Genomic DNA, 22,163 nt, shown 5'->3' with positions numbered 1-22,163 from the left:
TCTCTGTGCCTCTGTGTGGTGTTGTATAGTGGGATAATTGGTCACCCATGAATATGGTATTGAGTTAGATGGTGAGTGTTTCCTGTAAGTTTAAAATACATGGTATGGTTTCCTGGGTTTAGAGGGTGGCCTATAGCTTGCAAGGAGGTGGTATTAAATTTTTGCTTATAGTGATCTGAACATGGAACAGCTCAAGTGTATTGTCCTGTTTGATCAGCCTTGAGGTGTATTTATTTTTTATGCAAACTGAGACACCTCCAACTTTAATCCCCGTCTGTGTAGTAGCTGATCTAAGTGTGTGGAAGGCATTATAGAGTAGCACTGTTGGTGTGCTGTCCGAGGATTTAAACCATGTCTTAGTGACCACAGACATCAGTATTCTCTGTGGTGAAGGGAGCTTCTAGGGAGTAGACTTTTTGTTTAGACTCCTAGCATTAAGCAGTAATACCTTTAGATTTTCTTGGTTTTGATTTGCTATGTTGGAATCGCTTTTAGTTTGGCATTTCATAAAAAAGGCACTATGAGGGAAGACAATGTTTTAGCTACTATTCAAAAGCCTAGAGGGGAAAGATGCAGACCATCCCTGGCAAAGCAACATGGTCTGTTGACCATCTCCTTCCAGGGTGACAAATATTGCACCCCCTTAGAATGACACCAGAAATTAAGCCAGTTATTAAAGTCTGTCATCTTTTGTTCGTATTGTGGCATCTTCCTTGGAGAAGGTAAAATGCTGCTCAGTGCTAGGCACATACCAGCCTGAGACACACATTCCAAAAAGCTCAGAGACCATTGACATTGGCCTTGACTTCAGAGAAGTAAATTCCAAAAAGGATCAGTCTAAGGACTGATTCCCTGTGGGACTCCACTTGTGACTGGCCTGTTTGTAGAGGTGGACCCCCCCAATTCTAACATTCTGGGTCCTTTCTGTGAGCCAGTTGGCTAGATTACCAGGTGACATACGAGTTTGTACCTAACCTCTTGAGTTAGCCAACAATGCCTGAGTTGCGTATTGTATCAAATGCCTTGGCCAGGTCAAGGTAGGCAGTGTGAACCATTTTTCCCTCATCCATTGCCTTGGTGACTTTCTCAGAGAAGACTTAGTAGGCATGACCTGCCCTTGACAAAACAAAATTGGGTTGGGTCCAGTGTTTGGAGGTTTGCTTATATCACTATTGATCCAACCAAATGCTGAAAAGCACAAACTTGTAAAAAACACACAAAGGAAGAAAAAAAACACACTGAAAACCAAATTTAAAAATTAAAGTGAGCGCTTTCGTTTACTGCATTAAGTAAACTTCATCAGACAATACAAGTTACAAATGTGCTCATATTTAAATATAAAAAAGTTAATTAGAATGACATCATTTCCTTTTAAAACCAAGCCTCCTATTAAAGAACCAAGCCTCCAAAAAAATATATATATATAATAAACCTGTTTTGAACCTATCCAAATAATACATTCAATAAACAAGGTACAAAAAATGAACATAAACATGTATATATAACTCTATACATGAATATCATCTCAATAAAGCCTTCAGTTTTAAAATACTTTTAATAGATACGGAGTCATTTAAACCAGGGGTAGAAAGGGCATTTAATCTAAGTTGCCAAATTAATTCCCTTTCTTCAATTTTCAAATCCATGGGTCCCCCTCTCACATTCTCATAGTTTTTTTCAATACCTAAAAATCTAAATTCATGTTCAGGGAAAATATTAATATGTCTGGCTTATGCATTGTTAAAATTCAGTTTGTTAATCGCATAAATGTGCTCATAAATCCTGTTCTTAAATGGCCTCCCAGTCTTACCTACATAGAAAGCTGGGCATTTAGAGCACATAGCCAAATAAACTAAACCCTTGGTGTTACAATTAAATTTGTCCTTGATGTCAGCATAGGTCTTCCCTCTAATGATGAATTTACTACCAACTTGTATATATTGACACCAACGACAAGCTTGGCATTTGTACATGTCCCGAAGGGGTTCGTGACATCTTACATAAACCCCCTCAATCATGTTTTTCAAGTTCAGACCCTTTCTAAATACTATTTTAGGACCATCGCCTACCTGCTGTCTAATATTGGCATCATCAAATAAAAAACACCAATTCTTAGTCAAAATAGATCTTAAAAGGTGGGCGTCAGTAGAAAAGGTAGTAATAAAACTCAAAAATACTTTGCTCTTGTCAAAAAGTTTTTTTGCTACTGTTAAATCTCCTATTCTTTCCTCATCAATCCCATTAAAAGTTTCCTCAATTGGGGTGCAAATAGTTTCATGGGTAGTATTCACTTGGGGTCTAACGCTATGAATTTCGTTTCTCAACAAAGGTGTAAAATACCCACTGAGCCTTTTTACAGACGCTTCACAAATCAGGTCATTCACTAGTTTATTTGGGTAACCCCGTTTCAGGAACAAGTTTCTCAAAAAGAGACATTCCTCATTGAAGTCAGACTCAAGGGACACCATCCTTGCAGCTCGCACAAGTTGTCCCTTAACAACTCCCTTCTTCTGAAAATCGGGGTGGCAGCTTGAAAAATGTAGAAAGGAATTGGAGTATGTTGATTTCCTAAATATTTTGGAATTGAAGGTGTAGGTTTTACGGTTCTTACTTAGATCCACATCTAAAAAGGAAATCCTATCAGTACTAAACTCCCATGTGAATTCCAGAAAATCAGTGAAGCTGCCTATATGTTTAACAAAAGCCTCAGCTGATGTTAAATTTCCACGCCATAGGATAAATATGTCGTCAAGGTAACGGGTGTACCATACTGCTCGTTCTCGAAACATGTTATCCACAAAGAGGTAGTTTGTCTCCCAAAAAGCCATCACAGTGTTAACAAATGTAGCTCCACAAGGGGAGCCCATAGCTACACCTTTTTTTTGCAAAAATAGTTCATTATTGAACATAAAGAAATTGTAGTTTAATACCAATTCCAAAAGGTATATAACTAAATCAATACATGTACCATCTATGTGTTTCTTCAACATGAAGTCCCTAACCCATTCGCACCCGAGATCTTGTGGGATAACAGTATATAAATCCCGCACATCTATGGTGAGGAAATTCAAGTCTTCTGAAAATGGGAAACTATTCATTGCTGTTAAGAAGGCCCATGAATCTTTACAGATTTGCATTTCATCTTTTAAGACTAACTTCAATTTCGTGTCAACAAATTTTGCACATCCATATGTAATAGACTGCCTTCCGTCAATAATCGGACGGAAGGGAGGATTGCCAAGATTCTTATGAATTTTCGGTAAACCAAAAATCATAGGAGTTAGGGGGATGTTCCATTAATAAAAAAATGGTATAAATCCAGATCAATTCGGCCTTCAATGAACAAGTCATTAATGAATCCTTTTAGGCGTTGATACGCCCCATTCATTTCATTAAGAGAAATCTTAATGTAAGAATCAGATGCTAATAAAGAATAAATTTTATTGTCATAATGTTCCTTGTCCATAAAGACCAGACCCCCTCCTTTGTCGGGTTTCATAACCCGAATATTGGCAAATTTAAGACCTGCCAATATATCCCTTTCAATTTTAGATAAGTTTGAAAGTTGGTTGCTTCGATGTTTACATAATGCATTCTTAAAATCATTCTCACAAATCTTTTCATATAGTGAGATTGTAGGGTGTAAAGGGGGATTGAAGACACTTGATACTCTGTGGTCATTAGTCAAACACGAGTTGTTACCAAATAAAACATTTAAATTCAACTTCCTTATGTACACTTTCAAATCTATCAATAATCTAACTAAATCAATGTGAGTCGACGGGACAAAAGACAAGCCCTTGGCTAACACTTCTATTAGACTTGAGTCAGGGCTGAAATCAGAGTAATTGTAAATTTGAAAGTCCCCTGAACTGTTTGTCAAAATGTTGACCCGTTTTAAGCTGTTTAATGAGTTAGCAAATTCATTATTCAAATTCAAGGGGACTACCTCCTTCTCCTGTTCTTTCTCTTCCAAGCTTGTTTTTGTTGTGGGTGATTCTGTGTTCTCGCTGTACCCCCTTTCTGGTTCCCCCGAAAACCCTGATTAGAAAAATTGTTGCTGTTGGTGTTATTGGTTCTATTGGTGGTGTTATTAGTTCTGTTTGCAAGTCTTTCACTTCTCCTAATTGGAGATGAGTGTTCAACAGCGGTGTCATTAAGTGAAATGTTACCATTATCAATACTTTCAGGTATGTTTTCATTAAAAACTACATTACCTGAAAGGTTTGGTTCTACATTTCTATTTAGTGGTGGTAGTGGATAAGCTAGACCTTTAAGGTATGCTACAGAATCTTTTTTGAGTTTTCTAATCTTGTTCTCCTTAATTTTAATTAAAGTATTGTCTATACTCGAAAAAATGTGCAAAAAGTCATATTTGTATCTAGTAAAATCTTTGTCATTACGAATAGCAAAATCCAATTCAGCCAAATCAGCTTTCAAACCATTCATTAGTTCAACATAATTCTGAACAAGCAATTGCATAAATTCAACACCTTGTCGGTCGAAAAGTTTTAATAAGTCCTTGTGAAACGCTGAATTATTAACAAGGCCAGTGGGAAACCGCCATTGCCTTAAACCCTTAGGTATCTGTTGTCTGTCAATACATTCAGTGAGGTATTGCACCTCAATTTGTAGTTTCTTAAATTTAAACAACTTAGAATCGTACATTTTTAGTGTATTAATTAAGTTATTTTCAATGTCATTGTTGTTCGTGTTGTTCATTGACTCCGGACGAAGCGACCCATTCAACAGTGAAATTGGGTCCTTCAACCAGTCTTCTAAAGACGGTAAAATAGCAGAGTTACTTACTGCAGGATTAATGGCAGCAGAAGTCCTATTTGCATTACCGCTGTTGGTATTCAGTCCATCTGAATCCACAAATGGTGTACGGGCTCCAGGGTGAATAGAAAAGCTAGATGCTGAAGTTCCTGGGTTCTCTCCACCTCGATCCTTTGATCCTAAGGTGCTGCCATGTACGCCAACATTCAACGGGTTAGGTGCAATGTTCGTTGAACCCAAAGGAGGGTTTCCGGTAACAGAAGGCAAACCGGAAGCAACTTGACAAGCCAACGCATCCACGCGTTGGGTTAAAAGCTCGATTAACGCAGTCAGCTTACCAATAGATGGATCGCTGTTTTCCGACTGCGAATCCATAGAACTTGTAGAATTAAACAAAATTTGGGATTGTGGTGTAGTAGAATCCTCCATAAAACGAATAATCCAACCAAATGCTGAAAAGCACAAACTTGTAAAAAACACACAAAGGAAGAAAAAAACCACACTGAAAACCAAATTTAAAAATTAAAGTGAGCGCTTTCGTTTACTGCATTAAGTAAACTTCATCAGACAATACAAGTTACAAATGTGCTCATATTTAAATATAAAAAGTTAATTAGAATGACATCATTTCCTTTTAAAACCAAGCCTCCTATTAAAGAACCAAGCCTCCAAAAAAAATATATATATAATAAACCTGTTTTGAACCTATCCAAATAATACATTTCAATAATACATTCAATAAACAAGGTACAAAAAAATGAACATAAACATGTATATATAACTCTATACATGAATATCATCTCAATAAAGCCTATGAGAATGTGAGAGGAGGACCCATGGATTTGAAAATTGAAGAAAGGGAATTAATTTGGCAACTTAGATTAAATGCCCTTTCTACCCCTGGTTTAAATGACTCCGTATCTATTAAAAGTATTTTAAAACTGAAGGCTGTTGGTGTGCTGTCCGAGGATTTAAACCTTGTCTTAGTGACCACAGACATCAGTATTCTCTGTGGTGATGGGAGCTTCTAGGGAGTAGACTTTTTGTTTAGACTCCTAGCATTAAGCAGTAATACCTTTAGATTTTCTTGGTTTTGATTTGCTATGTTGGAATCGCTTTTAGTTTGGCATTTCATAAAAAAGGCACTATGAGGGAAGACAATGTTTTAGCTACTATTCAAAAGCCTAGAGGGGAAAGATGCAGACCATCCCTGGCAAAGCAACATGGTCTGTTGACCATCTCCTTCCAGGGTGACAAATATTGCACCCCCTTAGAATGACACCAGAAATTAAGCCAGTTATTAAAGTCTGTCATCTTTTGTTCGTATTGTGGCATCTTCCTTGGAGAAGGTAAAATGCTGCTCAGTGCTAGGCACATACCAGCCTGAGACACACATTCCAAAAGCTCCATGATGTCTGTCGTCCTGAGTCTAGGGAGGTACGTATCAGGTCATTTACTCCCACATGGACTAAAACTGAGTCATACTGGTACTTGTGGTCCACTGCCCTGAGTGCGTGCATAATGTGGTGGATCCTAGCCCCTGATAAGCAACTAACCATGGCTTTCTCCTTACTCATCCTGGTGAGAGGGACATTAGTTTGTCTCATGATGGAGTCTCCAATGACCAGAATGTTGGATTGTGCTATGGCTTGCCGTATGGGCTTAGAAGCAGAGGCTCCATGAGATGTGGGTCTGTGTGTTGATGTGGGTATTATTTTTTAAAGAGTGCATTTTGGGCTGCTGGAGGTATTTGTTTATGTTTACTTCATCTAGGAGGCCTTTGGGGTTTAGGAAGATTACTTTTAAGTGCCTTTGCATATGTGGGTCTTTGTGTCTGCTTTGAATTTTGTGTGATGGGTGCAGCATATGTACTACTGACAACCTTATAGACATTAGGAGTGTTTTATGTGAGAGTTTTGCCTCCAGTGACATTGTGTAAATACATCTCTCACATACATATCAGATTGTTTGAGAATTAACTGGTTGTCATTAAACTTGAGACAATTTCTGCATTACCTCAGGATGCTCATATCCATCGAATTGGTAACAGAGATAGTCAGAAAGTTCATATCCATGGCAACAGACCTTTTTTATTGATTAAACAGTTGGAGTGAGAATGTAAACCAATGCCAGGAGTATCCATTTTGCAACTCTGGTGACAGTGCTTGTCACTGAAAACTGGTTGCCCTGTTTGCAACTAGGTATTGGTGAAATTTCAGTTATGCTTTTACAGGAAAAATGTCACTCAAGGTGTTTGTCTCTACAGGGCACTGCTTAACACTTGATAGAAAAGTAATATGCAGACCCTGAAAATTTAAGGATGAAGTATTTAGGGAGATATTCTGAAGTTAGAAACAAATCAAGCAGTACTTACTGAAAACATAGAATAAGCTTGTCAAGAATGATGAAAAGAGGGGATTCCCCTGCAAAGAAAGCCTTGGAAAAAAAAAGTTAAAGAGAAAGAAAAGCACAGACAGAAATGAAAGGAAAAGCAAGAGAAAAAGATTCCAGGAAAAGATCCATTGATCTGTCTATCCTCTCAACAGATAATCTAGATCATTGAACAGATTTGGGAAGCACATATATGCTTCAAACACCTTTGCTACTTGTGCTGTTTACTGTGTGGCAAACCTTATTAGACTACAGACAGCCTGACTGAAAGTCGAGGTTCATGTATCCATAGCAACTCATTTGGTTGCATGCTGTAAATATCCAATGTGTCCATGACCTTGTTATTCAGTCTATTGGATGGCATGACTAGGGCAGCAGGCAACAGCATAGCACTTTGCCATTATATATGGATGTGCCTCTGTAACTTTACAGAGTGCCTTAAGGCATCCTTTCTGAATGCTTCATTTGAAATTACCACTTTGGACCAAAGTAACAGATAGTCTGACCAGGAGAGAGCAGGATGGCAAAACTCTGTCTGCTGCAGAGCCCTCTTTTCCACCCCTCAACAGACTTTGTCCTGTAACCAGAGAAGTAAGCAAGGTGTTCTTCCAGAAATCCTAGCAATTTGCCCAGGACACTCCAGTTGATAGTCACCCCCCAACTGGGGCACAGGGGGAGAACTTCAACAGATGCTGTTTTAGATGCAGCAATGATCCACAAAAATCAGGGTTTTATGGCAACTTTCTTTGACAAACCCTTTCATCTTTCCTGAAGGTTTACCTGACTGCTGCATTTTGGATGAAGTTGGGGGGGTGCTTTGATCTCCATCATGTTTGGAAGGCCATTATCACAGATTCTTGGCTATTGAGTCATCACCAGAAGGTACATTATCCCCTTTCAGGTTTTCCTGACTTGTCATCAAAAGACTCTTCTGGGCGTCCCACCCTGGCAAAGAAGGATAGCAGCAAGAGAGAAAAAAAGCTGTGTCATCCAGGAGTTCTGACCAGAGCAGAGGGGACATGAGGGTTATTCAAGGTTCATTTTGGTACCAAAGAAAAACAAGGTTCTCGGGCCCATATTGGATGTAAGCAAGCTAAACCTGTTCATCAAACAGATGAAGTTCTGGAAGGTAACTGTACAATCCATTCTGCCTGTGCCAAGGAAAAATGACTGGATGTGATTGGTAGGCCACTGGTATGTCTGTTGTCACATAAAGATAGCTAGACAATCCAGGAGGTTTCTGTGGTTCTGGTTGAGAGCCAGTTACTACCAGTTTTAACTACCCTTTAATCTCACAGCAGTCCCATGGGTGTTTACCAAATGCATGGCAGTAGAAATAGCCCAGCTCAGGTTGCAGGGAATCTTTCCTTACCTGGATGTTATAGCAACACCAGGAACATCACTTGTAGAAGCAAGTGACTACTTGCTCCACCTGTGCCTTGCCTTAGGGATTATAATGAATTTAGATAAGGCCAAAGTAGAGCCAAGTGCCATTTGAACACCGCTGCTCTGATCGACAGGCTTCCTCCATCAGTATTTCACTAAATCTTCAGGCCCAGTAGATTCTGCTTCCTGAGAGCCACCTGATGTTGTTTGTTCCTCTGGCCATGCTTTACATGAGGGTGCTTCAGTCGATTCTCAAGATTCAGAGAGTGCTGAGGCCACATCCAGTGGATCATCCCGTAAGAGTCAGAGGTTTGTAGCCATCACATTCTTAGTGGCTGACATCCAACCTTGTCCCTTTGTCCTTCCCGCACCCATAGCCATGGTTACTGTGTATGCCTCCTTCCAGGGAAAAAGGAAGGACAATACAAGTTACTTGGTCTGAGTTAGAGGCCATCAGCGTTTTTAAGATGAAAGCAGTCCTCCTGGCATTGCAGGTTTTTTATGACTGCCTCCCCAGAGGTGTGATATCTATCCAGACCGACAATATGGCTGCTGTTTGGGTTCCACTTTGCTTGTTGAAATACTGATCTTGCCCTCTTTCTTGGGAGACCATAAGAGTGTGGTAATGGTCAATGTTTTCCCAAAGCTTTATAGCAAGACATATCCTGGGCAGACAACACAATAGCAGACAAGCTGTGAGATTTCCTTCAAAGCCTTTTCTCATTTCCCAAAAGAAGACTGTATTTTAGAGGACTAATACTATGAGGTGTTAATGAGATACGTCCTGAGGTACAGGGTTGGATTACCTCAGCCTACTGTGTGACCTTGAGCAAGTCACTTAATCAGATAGTGCTCTGAGACAATTGGGAATTTGGTCTAAGTTCCTTAATGGTCTCTTCTGAATTGCATGAGTAGTAACTACCTATGAACCTTTTAGAGATTCAGTGGCTTCGTTTGTTAATGCTCTGGTATGCAGAATTTGAGTAGAAAAGTCACAGGTTCAGTTCCACGAAAGAGTCCTGTCTGTCTTTGTGATGAGTTGACAGTGTGGCATATTGTTCTGTTAGCATGTGCAAGGTCATGGGTTTGATTCTGGGAGAGGTTGTTCACGTTTAGTCTGGCAGTTGGCCCAGAGGGTTATGGGTGTGAAATGTAGTTCCTGTGGTAGAGGGTTTGATTCCTTCAGTTATCATTTGCCTCTTGTGTAACCTTGAGCAAGTAACAACCAGCAATAGCAGATTTTGTAATTTAGGCCAGAAAAGAAATGGCCGAACAGAAAAGAGTAATAAGCAGAGTATATCAGGTAATACTAGATATGAGAAGATATTACAGTTTAAAACTAAATGTAGCATGGAGTTGATGATTAAATAGAGCTATTACAGATGGGGAGTGGAAAGAAATATCCTACCTCTAAATGTGGAACCAAGTTCAGAAAATCTAAATTTTTTGCAAAGAAATGTTTGCTCAAGTGTTTTATATGCTCCTATGAGACTTGTTTCCACAGCCAAGAGGCATGCATTGGAGATGTGATAATTCAGAACGAGGTTCTTGGGACCATATATTTTGGGAATGTACAGAGTTTATTCAGTCCAAAAGTTAACTGAATAATTTGCTAAGTCTTATACTGGGTATGGAATTTAACCTTAGTCTAGAAATATTCTTGTTGAGTTGGTTTACATTAATGTACTAAAGAGATGAAAAGTGGTTAAGGGGCTAGAAAATGGAAAACCAAAGAAACCATTAATAACAGAAGTAAAAAATGTAATTAAAGAAATTAAACATATGAAACTGAGGACTAACATGAGATCAGAAACAGAATGTTGTATTAAAGAAATAAACTATATGGGATTCTTTAAAAAGAACTGAGTTGAAGATGGCATTGATAGGGGACAAAGCACCTAAGGTTAGAATTACTTCTTAAAGCAGACTGTAATACAAGGTATGAAGCCACTGGTCCAAGTATTAAGATTTGTGTTATAGTGAAAATAAACCAGTATGATAGCTAGTTAACTGATATCAGATTTTATTGTATATAGTTACTCTTCAAGTGTTTTTTTCTTGTAAGGAGCAAAGTTAAATCACTTTGGAGAAAATTAGAATATTTATTTGTGATCCATGGATGTACATGCCAGTCAGTGCCAAAGTAAATTTATAATGCATGCCAATGCACAACATGTAGCAATGAACCTGTGTATATAAAAAGAGAAAATGGAAAAGCACCATTTATCCAGTATGTGCGCACTATATGTTGACTAAAATAATAACTGTCACACCTATATGAAGTCAGGTAATGTTTTTGATGATTTAAATTATTTTTCTACTTGTCCGTTCTGAAGTGAGTATCAGGTAAAGGAGCTGCATGAAACATTTACTGGGCTGCAACCTGAGTGGAAGAACATCAATGCTGTGGAGATGAAGTCCGAAGGTTCTTGTTCAGATGTGGCCTTTAATCCAGATAAGCAACAGGATGGTAAGTCTCTACATTTATGTTCCTGTGTTCAGCGTATTCCAAGACTGACTGAACCAGTTTTTGATTACTTTCCTCTTGCTGACTTTACTTATACCAGTTTACTTTATCATTGCCTTTCTTAGACTATTGTGCTCCAGTTTGTCCTAAGCTAAAATAAGTGTGGAATTTCCACCATGTTTTTTGTTTATAACGAGTTCACTCTGTGAGTAAACAGATCACGAGAACGTGTGTAGTGATGTAATACATTATGCACATAAGCATCACCTGTTAAACCCATCTCTTTCTTGCCACTCTAGTTCAGATCTCAATGCTTCTTTTGTCTGTAAAAGTTTTTAGTTTTGCATGCTTTTAATTTTTTTTACCTGTCTTAAAATTTTTTAAACAAGAAACTTTTTTATTGAATTATGGACCTAGACAATCCTACATTTACATAAATGAAAACAAACCATATTGACATATTTCAGTTGCAGACATCCTACATCACACATAATCTTCATTGTCAGTCAAACATTACGTAGCTGATTCAGTTCCTGCCTTCCCTTAAACCTCATTTCTCCTCCAAAACGCTATTCTACATGTATTGTTCCCACAATTCCCATTTTTTTCTAGGTAGTTTGCTTTTACCCTTTTCTAAAGATCCCACTTCCAGTTCTTTTATATTTCTTACTATATTCACTACTTCTAGTACAGTTGATTTATATGTTGATTTCCATTTTTGGCAGCCACCAAAATTAAACTCAGCAAGGCCTTACTGTGTCTAGACAATTCCAGTTCTGTATCTCAGCATTGGTAGATATCCTCACCTAATCTTAAGTGAACCTTACTTTTCCGTGACTTTTCTTATCATTGTTGTTCAGTGTTTGGCTTGTGATTGTGTTGGGGGGGGGAATTACTTCACTTGGGTTATGTTTTGGTTCAAGATATTTGACTACCCCCCAAACAAATTCTTACTATTAATTAACAGAAAATTAACAAGTTAGGCTGGGCCATGTGGTGGAGGGTCCAGCAGGCAGTGCCTTTGCTTCTAACTTCATGTATTTCCCTCTTGGTTCAGTAGCAGTTTGTTGAATGATTAATTTATCAGTCAACACATTCAGTCCTGAACATCAGTAGCCCAATCAATCCCTTGCTTTCTGAAGTCTTTTGAGCCAGGATACTGCTTGCTTCCTGAGACGATTTCTCCCAAATCCTCTAAGTGAGCATCTCATACGATTTGCATTATCTCATAAAAGGTATGAGTTGCAAAAAAAATATGAAAGTTATTTAACAAATGGTTACTTGCACTCTCTCCATCAAAAGTTTGTCTGGTAATACTACTTTTTTTTACAATTTTATTAAAGAAAAATGGAATTGTACTTACTAAAATGTATCTGTATTACAATCAAACAATGGAGTATGTTTCTGTAAGCATGCGAGATAGACCCAATGTACCAGTGAGTGAACTGTTTGTCATTTTAAGAAGTTTCCAGTGAGATATGACAAGCGTGGGTAGGTCACTGATGCTTTGTGATATTGCACAGTCAGTACGAGTTATGCATATCGTATCATATTTTGACAGTTTCAATAGAGCGGTATTAAGCTACAAAACAGTGTACATCAGATGGCAGCTATGCGTGGGAAAAACCTGTGCCTTAATGTGTATAAGATGGCAGTCTTTTTATACCCGTAGGCCACACAACTTTTTCGTTATTAATTGTGTTATGAAAGCTATTAATGATAACTGCTTTACCAAACAAATACTAATATCTCTGGATGCCTTTGCATTGCTCACCATGTTAAAATGCCATTTTTCAACAGATACCCATGGCTTGCAAGTACTAGCCCAGCTTGACATTGTCCATGTTGGTGTGAACTACCTGAGACGTTCCTCCCTGGATTACATGAAAAGAGACATGGAAGAGCTCTCCGATCTTGTAGCCTAGGCAGGTATAACCCTAGCCCTGTGTAGCATCCTGCCATTTCCCAGAATGATACCACAGTACAAGGACAAAATGATTGACTTCAACAATTGGCTAAGCTTCTGGTGTCATTCTAAGGGGATGCAGTATCTGTATGCTTGGGACGACATGGTCGACAGACCACGATGCTTTGCCAGAGATGGCCTGCACCTGCCACCCCTGGGATTCCAGATACTGGCTAAAGGTCTTGCCGCCCCTATAGAGCCTTTTTTAGGCAAGGTTCAAATGACAAATTCACCACCATAAAAGGAACAGGCAAGCAAAGACAGAGTAATGCTACTCAGTGCTAGAAGTCTAAATCTCAAAATGCACTCTCTCGAGGCACTCCTTGAAATGGAGAACATTGATATCTGTGCAGTGACTGAGACCTGGTTTAAGGCTCTAGTGAGCACCCCTGCATTACCAGGCTATAACTCATACCACACTTTTCGGCTGTCTAACCTTGACCAGAACACTAAAGGCGGAGGTGCGTATATATTCTTTTAGGATATCCACACCTCCAGGCTAGTTGCGCAGCATAGTGCATCCGCGGTTATCCAAGTGGAACTAACTCTGGGCAAAACTGCAATCCAAATTGTAGCTTGCTACAGATCCCATACCATGCCCCAGGATCCCCACTCCTCTCTTCTTCATATACTGGAAAATATTAGGGTTCATCTAAACAGCCTAATAATGGGTGATTTCAGCTAACCCACCATTAACTGGGAAAACTACTCATGTACCAACTCCTTTGTTGAACACTTTCTGGAATTCATAAATTCCAATGCCCTGGATCAACTTATCCACACCCCCACCAGGGGCAACAATATCCTAGACGTAGTCATTACCAACATGAGTGACCAGTGTTCCACACCTGAAGTCAACTCCTCGTTGGTCAGATCCGACCATAAGCTAATCACCCTAGATATCCACATCCCGCCCCCACCCACCATTAAGGAAACCACGGTAAAAAATTTCTCCAAAGCCAACTTCATGCTTCTTAAGACAGAAGTGGCGAACTTCATGACACCCATGCAGATGGACAATGCAGTTACGACTGCTGAATCCTACACAAATGCACTCTGTAAGCACTTACACAAGTGCATGGATCGTGCTATCCCAAACAGAACCAAGGCGCTGTCCTCCAAAAAAGGAAACCAGTCTGGTGGCCCCCTGCCATAAAAATCTCTACAACAGAAGGAAGAAACTGTTGCAAAAGAGAGTAAAATCCCATGAGTGGAGGAGCTCCCTGGTTAGCCTCAGTAAGAAGCTGAGATCCCTTTTATAAGATCCTCCAAAGCTAGCTACAAAAACAAAATCGCCACTGATTCTAAGGGCAACCATAAAGCATTCTATAGCTATGTCAAGAATCTCAATGGCAATACCCAAATCTGCTCTGAGTTACAGCACAACGGCAGAAAAAATTACAGAACCAACTGATATTGCCAACATCCTGGCAGACAGGTTCAGTGCTAACTTTACCCCCCTCTCATCCCCTAAACGGCTCATATCTATACAGAAAGAATGCAGAATCCCTTTAATCACATCTATACAGGTAAAAGCTGCACTCTCTAAATCCAAAAACACAGCATTCATGGGACTAGACAACATCCTAGACTGCATTTTACATGAACTTCAGAACGAACTGGCTCCCCACCTAAGCACCATGTTCAATCATAGTCTCACGTCAGACTTTGTGCACACTGAATGGCGCACAGCAACAGTTCTCACTCCACAAAGGGGGAGCCACCACTGATCCTGAGAACTATCATCATGGAACTCATAAACAAAGACATTGGTAACCTCCAAACTCTGGACCCCACCCAGTTCAGGTTTGTAAAGGCAGATCATGCCTTCTGAACCTGATTGACATCTTTGAGGCAGTCACCAAAGCCGTAGACGAGGGTAAGGTGGTTCACACAGTTTATCTTGACCTCGCCAAGGCTTTCAACACCATCCCCCATTCTGGAATTATAGCTAAACTCACTAAATTAGGTATAAATCCCTAGGGCACAAGATGGGTTGCCAATTCGCTCACTGACAGAACCCACACTGTAAAAGTTGCAGATTCCAATCTGACTTCAAACCAGTGACAAGTGAAGTACCACAGAGTTCAGTCCTGGGACCTCTCCTGTTTGGTATCTACTTCTCTGAAGTACAGGCTAACACAGAAGGCCTCTGGCTAACAAAGTTTGCAGATGACTGCAAACTAGAAGCCATAGTCGAGCCCACAAATTATGTGGACTTCATACAGAAGGGCCTCACTGAGACAGATTCCTGGTGTCAGAGGCATGGCCTGAAGCTCAATGCCAAAAAGTGCATTGTCATCCCCTTTGGTAAAAACTCTGTACCCATGAACTACCACATAAACGGCAGTCTACTTAACGCCGAATGTGTGATAAGAGACCTTGGGACCCAGCTGGACAGTAGTCTCTCCTTTGATAATCACATCTCCACAGTAGTCAGGGAATCCTTCTATGTGGCACACCTCATCACAAAAGGGTTCTTATCCAGGAAAAAAGAGGTCATTGTTCCCCTCTACTCGGCACTCATTAGACCCATTATAGAGTACAATGCCCCTTTTGGAATGTAATTCACAAGACATCTGATGCAGCTGGAAAGGCCACAGTACCTCACAAAGAGGATTACTGGCCTCAAACAGATGCCGTACACTGACCGTCTCAAAACACTCCAGCTTTACTCTGTAGCTTTCGCCTACTCTGAGGAGATCTCTGCCTAACATATAAAGCTATGTTAAATCCAGAGCTGTAGGACATGCTACACCTAAAGAAATCCCAATAACTACTGTGGTGTCCTAGATGTGTGTATGTCTCTAAATGGAAGAGGAACTATGGTGTTCGTAGAGGGCCACGTACCTGGCAAACATGAACTTCCAACATTTCCTTCTCTGAAGAAAGCCAATAAATGGAATAGCATGACGCAGCAGCAGACCCACCTACAAGACTGACTTTGGCAAGCTTACTTACCTAAAATTCCTTGGCATATGGTTGAGGAATAAACAGGATGAATCAGTACAGCAGAAACTAATTTTTATTCATTGGCAGCTGAATATGGATTCCCCAAATATAGTTAATGCTCTCATCTAAACCCTGCACCGCAACATGTTGAGACAGAGGATTCCATCTGCAGAATGTCATGATGTGGCAATAGGTGTGGAAGAGTCAGAAGTCACAGACAGAATACAGTATTACAATCCTGCGGTTGGGCTGCTAGTCTCATCACCGTACACCATCCAGGTTCTCCCTCCCTGCAATAAGGGTCTTAAGGAAACTTCCTGCCAACCCTCAGAAGACACCCTGAACTCTGTCTGCCAGCTTGGCCTCGTAATAAAGTTGCTACCATGAGGACTTCAACATATGACTTTGAATTACACCATCCAGGTTCTCCCTCCCTGCAATTAGGGTCTTAAGGAAACTTCCTGCCAGTCCTCAGAAGACACCCTGAACTCTGTCAGCTTGGCTTCGTAAGAAAGTTGCTACCGTGAGTACATCCCCATACGACTTTGAATGTATATGCTTACTTATTAGTAATTATGGACGTTGTAATTAATACTTATTTGTACTTGCTGTCCTTCCATGTGTGTCTCTCTTGTAGCAGCCTGCCGCAGACTGTTTGCCTCTCTTCCCGCTCTGGTGCTCCCACACCCCTTGATTAGTTTGAGAAATAAAGGGTTTGCTTACTCTCTCCTCTACAGTATCTATCTATACCACTAGGTGGCAGCATTATATTAAGTTTAAGCTAGATTCCACTTTTATTATCCAGGCCTTTTTCCCCTTCTTTCTAATGCAAGTTCAATTCTAGTAAGTTTTACCTCCAACCTAGAGCTCCCAACTATCCGCTCCCTCCTTGAGAATTTTACCATAGTTCAGTCACCATTTACAAATGTAATTTCCTTTATAATTTGGCTTTACTCACCTTCTGGATCAGTTGTGATCTTGCAGTAACTGATACTTTTTTGCAGTATCCAGTTTTCCTGTTTCTGCCCGCTCCGTTCGCCCTGCGGGCTCACTTCGCTCCCCTATCCTGCTCCCATATCCCACCCACCCCCAGAGCCACTACATTTATTCCTTCATAACCACTCCCACTACCCTACCTGACCAATTAGTCTCCGTTGCTCTATCAGCACCTACTTAATCCCACCCATATCAACCATCACTCAACTATCACTACCCTCCCATATACTAGAGTCTTAACTGCTCCCCCCTAAACATACAACTCTCCTGCCCTTCTGCACTACTCAGCCACAACATACCTACTCTTAGCAGCCCTATCTCACCATGCTTCCAAGACCCCCATCCTTCTCTGTTCAGCTAATACTACTTCTCAACATATCCTATATCTACTACCTCACCCAGCCCACTAACACTAACCATCCTTTCATATAACCAACCATCTTACCTCACCACTCTTATACTCACATATCCCAGTATCTCCCTGCCTATATCCTATAAACAAACATCTACTCTTTCCCTATAAACTTATTACTCCTCATAAATATCCTACCCTCTCAATAACTAACAAAACCCTCACAAATCTAATAAAGCTCAATGTAGATTCCAAGCAGTCCTAGTACCTCTCCAACCTAATCCTACATCTAACTACCATTCTACTATCTGGAGATATACACCCCAACCCAGGCCACCCCCATCTCCCCCTCTACAGACAAATCCATACTACTTACCTCTTTACACTCTCAAAGTATAGCTAACAAAATCCCTAACCTCCATGCCTGGCTTACACATAATAAACCTGACATCCTGTCCATCTCTGAAACTTGGCTAAAACCCCATATAAAAGATTCTGAAATAACACCACCCAACTATTCTATCATTAGAAAAGGTAGAACCCACAAAAAAAAGGGAGGAGTAGCTCTCCTATACTCATCCTCCTTATCAGTTACTCCTTATAACAAACCTACTCTCCACTTTAATAATGCCGAATTACTCCTAGCACTACTTCAAGTTAATAAACACAAGCACATATGTATAGCCTCCCTTTACAATCCCTCCTGGCGACAATATTTCTACACTCGAGGACATTCTCTCCTGGCTTTCTACAAACATTAGCAATGAAACAATTTTGGGAGATTAAATATCAACTGGTCTGCGTTCAGTCTCCCACAAACCCACTTTACATCAACCTCTACAATTTCTCACAGCTAATCAACTCCATAACCCGCCCCTCAAAAAACCTCTCCAGTGGTAGTACCCTAGACTGGATTTTAGTCTCTCACCCCATTGTTTCTCAGACAGTGGCACCCTTCCCAATCCCTTTAGTGATCACTTACCCATATTCACATATCGACCCTTCACCCTTACATCTTACTCATAATTATATTACTACTCAGTACCAAAAAAACTTCAACCCCATTACTTGGCTAACGAAAAACACACTAGTAACCATGCACCTCAGCGATAAAGCATGGGCACATTATCAGAAAAATAGGACTCCCCCCACCCCACCCACTCATAATGAATACAAAAACACTTAGAAACAAAGTAAAAAAGTTCATTATCACTGATCAACTGAATTACTTCCCCATACTCCAAAGCAACAATAAAACAAACCCTCAAAAATTCTGGAAAGGAATCTCCACCCTCCTTAATCCCAGCAAATCAGATAACCCCAGCCCAGACCCCAATGCTCCTGACATAGATTTGGCTACACAATTTAACTCTTTTTTTTCATTGAGTCTATTTCCAAACTAACCTCAACATTCTCTAACATCACCACACCCTCCACTTCACCGCCATCCTCCTCTACTAATACTATACCCTCCACTTCTGCTTCTCCTCTCATTTCTTCTCCATCACCACCACCCTCAAATACCCCCTGTTCCCACTCCCCACCTCTCTCATTAAAACCCATACCCACATCTACCATAAAATTCCTTCAGAAACTAAAGCCATGCTCTAATGCCCCCGATAACATTCCTTCATACTTTCTTAGCATAGCTGCCAAAGCCATTGCCTACCCCATCAGCATTCTAATCAACCGCTCTATCCAAGAAAGTTTTGTACCCCAAATTTGGAAAAAGGCTTTTATCATACCTTTGCATAATGGTGGCAGTAATAACAATATCATTAATTTCCGGTCCATCGCCATTCTATCTCCCATCTCTAAACTTCTAGAAAAGTGTATCCATCTACAACTCCTACCACTTCTCTTGGGCAATCACCTATTACCTCCCACACAACATGGTTTTCGACAACACTATGGCTGCCCTTCTATCCTTCATAGAAACCGTGAATAAAGCCTGAGACTCCGGCCCCGTTGTTTCTGTCCTCCTACTTGACCTCTCTAAGGCTTTCGACACTATCTCCCACAATCTACTTCTAACTAAACTTTCTAAGCTTAACCTATCACCCTCCTCTATGAACTGGTTCACCAGCTACTTATCCAGTAGATATCAAGCAGTAAAATGGAAAAAAGCCATCTCCGAATTCCATAACACCCCAACTGGAGTTCCCCAGGGATCCAATACTGGGGACCCCTCCTCTTCAGTATATTTGTAAATGATTTCCACAACTCCATCCCTTTCACAAATATTATCCAATATGCAGATGATTTAACTATTATCTGTTCTGCCACCTCTATCCCTACACTCCTAAAGCTTACACAAGATGCATTCTCAACCACCGAATGATGGATGAAAAAAAATCACCTAGCACTCAGTGCCTCTAAAACCAAATTAATGGTATTTACTCCCTCTAAAGTCACCTCTTTCAGTATAAACACATTCTCTATCACTAGCCATAGTAACACATCTCTCAAATTGGTATCAGAGGCCAAATTACTAGGGGTCCAAATTGACAGTCAACTTAAATTCAACTCCCACCTTCAACTAAATATCAAAAAACCCACCAGAAACTCTGCATGCTCTACCGACAAAATCGTTATCTCACGCCCTCCACTAAATTCACTCTTACCACATTTCTCATCCCCTCCCTCCTCTATGGAGCCCCACTCCTAACTAACCTACAATCTTCCCTTAAAACACAACTCTCCTCTTGCTACAACAAAATTGCTAAGTTCGCTACCAGCCATAAGTCCTCCACCCACCACTGTATATCTCTCCACAAACTAAAATGGCTAGAACTATCCAGTCATCTCACCTACACTCAACTTACCCTTGCTCACAAGCTCATTTTTCAATCCCTCCCTCTTTCCCTCCCTTTCCTTTGCTTTCAAAATGCATCTTCCTGATAGACTACTTAGATCTACCAACCAAAACCTAATAGAATTGTATAAACCAACTCGTCCTCCAGGTAAAAATCTCCTATCCTATGGTCTAGCACGTCTCTGGAACTCTCTATCACCATCCATTCGTACCACCTCAAACCACTTTTCATTCAAAAAATCTCTTCACTCACATCTAATATCCCAGTGGGAATGCTCCTGCTCCCACCCCACATAATCTCCTCCCCTCTTTACACTGACAACTTTCATTTTACATACTATCCTAACTCACACATCCTGCTCTTGCTTGTACTGAGCTATTTACAATGAATGTATTATTATGCACCTCCTGCAAGCTTCCTTAAGATGTTATGGCTTCTCAATATTGTAATGTTTTTCACTAGTCTGTAGTATCTATAATGTTTCTCACTAGTCTGTATTATCTGTAATGTTTTTCACTAGTCTGTAGTATTTGTAATGTTTTTCACCAGTCTGTAGTATTTGTAATGATTGTAATCTAAATCCTTACTGTAACCTTGCTTGTTTGGAGCTTTTCTCCCCTGGATCCCATTGAAAACGGGTTCATCTTGGCCCAATGGACTACCCTGGTAAACCAACTGCAAATAAATCCCTCCGAGCTACACGCTCTAGGGACCTAAACCTTGTCACCACAATAAACAGGACATGTTGGAGGGATAGATTCCTGTCCCAGAGACTTCCTATACTGTGGAACAAGCTACCCATCTATGTCAACCAAAGTTCCTCATTAGCACTCTTCAAGAAAAATCATGATGAGTGGATAGGAAATACACCCCGGGGATCACTTCTGTGGCTCTGCTCGACAGATGCACAGGAAATTAACTTTCTTGGGTGGCGTAAGCCAGGGAACCATTTTGGCTAGGCTTACTTAGGCCCTTGGGCCGTTAGCCTAGTACATACCTATGAACCTATGACTGTAAATTATATTCCTTTTCCATATAATTAATGCAGATATAGAAAATGTGATATTTTCATGACTTTTGCATATACTCCTTATTAACTGAAGCCCTATGTATCCCACACAGACTATTTTAATGTGTGTGCTTACCAAATGTTGTTGTCTTGCAGATGCCATCTTGTTACTAATTTGAGACTTGCAGTTGTTGAGAAGAAAGAATCAGTATTAGAATGCTGTTAAAGATAATAACTTGTACGTAAAACTAACCGTTTTATCTCTGGATGTTTTTGTTTTGCCTAACTTATTTTAGTGTCATGTTTTTGCTTAACACCCACAGCTTCCATATGCCATCTAACATGACACTCACACCCCATGTTTCTATTACTAGAGAAACTATGAAAACATTTCATAATTTTCATACATTCTGCAGTCAGTTTTCACTTAAAACATTTACATCTTTTTTCACTATGTACATACACAAAATCATGTCAGCTTCCACATGCCACCTTGATAGTTTCTGTGAAAGGTGCTGCACTTTAGTTGCTGCTTCTAATGTCCAGCTGTTTCTAGTATGCATAACCGTATAGCTTAAGATGTAGCATGTTAACCACCTCCTCTGCTGTTTCATTATTTTTACCCACACCCTATGCATGCATGGCTTCATACAGTATTAGAATGTTATTAACTGTTTTTATGTAGGTAAATGTTATGTCTCTGGATGTTTTTAACTTGCAAAAAACATCTTTCTTCTGCTTGCATAGGCCCTCCAACATGATATGGCTATACTCTTTTTTTTCCATTAATTCAAATGTGGCAAATATATCATAATTTGAGCACCCTACATACATAGGGATGGTTTCAGTATATGCATACACCAAATGATGCTATCTTGCTAGCTAACCCCAAGGGTACCATTCCGGAGTTGTTGATAATAATCAAATATTGTTTATATTCATAACTGTAGGGGAGAAAGGAAAGCTGTATGGCTTGGGATGTGTGTGTTACTCACCTCCTTTTTTGTCAAAAGTATGAGACAAAATCAGGGACAACTGAGAGCAACCCA

At 40.1% G+C, this 22,163-nt stretch overlaps 1 protein-coding gene across 1 annotated transcript in view; it reads left to right on the top strand.

Annotated features, from left to right (window-relative positions):
• LOC122787719 (WD repeat-containing protein 62-like) overlaps positions 1–22,163 on the top strand; it is a 1,689,893-nt gene that overhangs the window by 1,346,813 nt on the left and 320,917 nt on the right. Inside the window, exon 22 of the mRNA XM_044054617.1 lies at positions 10,893–11,026. Within this exon, the coding sequence (XP_043910552.1) occupies positions 10,893–11,026 (134 nt within the window). The remainder of the gene's footprint in view (positions 1–10,892; positions 11,027–22,163) is intronic.

The sequence above is a fragment of the Protopterus annectens genome, chromosome 1.part0 (assembly GCF_019279795.1).
Source record: "Protopterus annectens isolate FY-2018-M chromosome 1.part0, PAN1.0, whole genome shotgun sequence".
NCBI lineage: Eukaryota > Metazoa > Chordata > Ceratodontiformes > Protopteridae > Protopterus > Protopterus annectens.
Note: the sequence above shows the minus strand (reverse complement) of the source record. Positions and strands in the feature narration are given on the sequence as shown.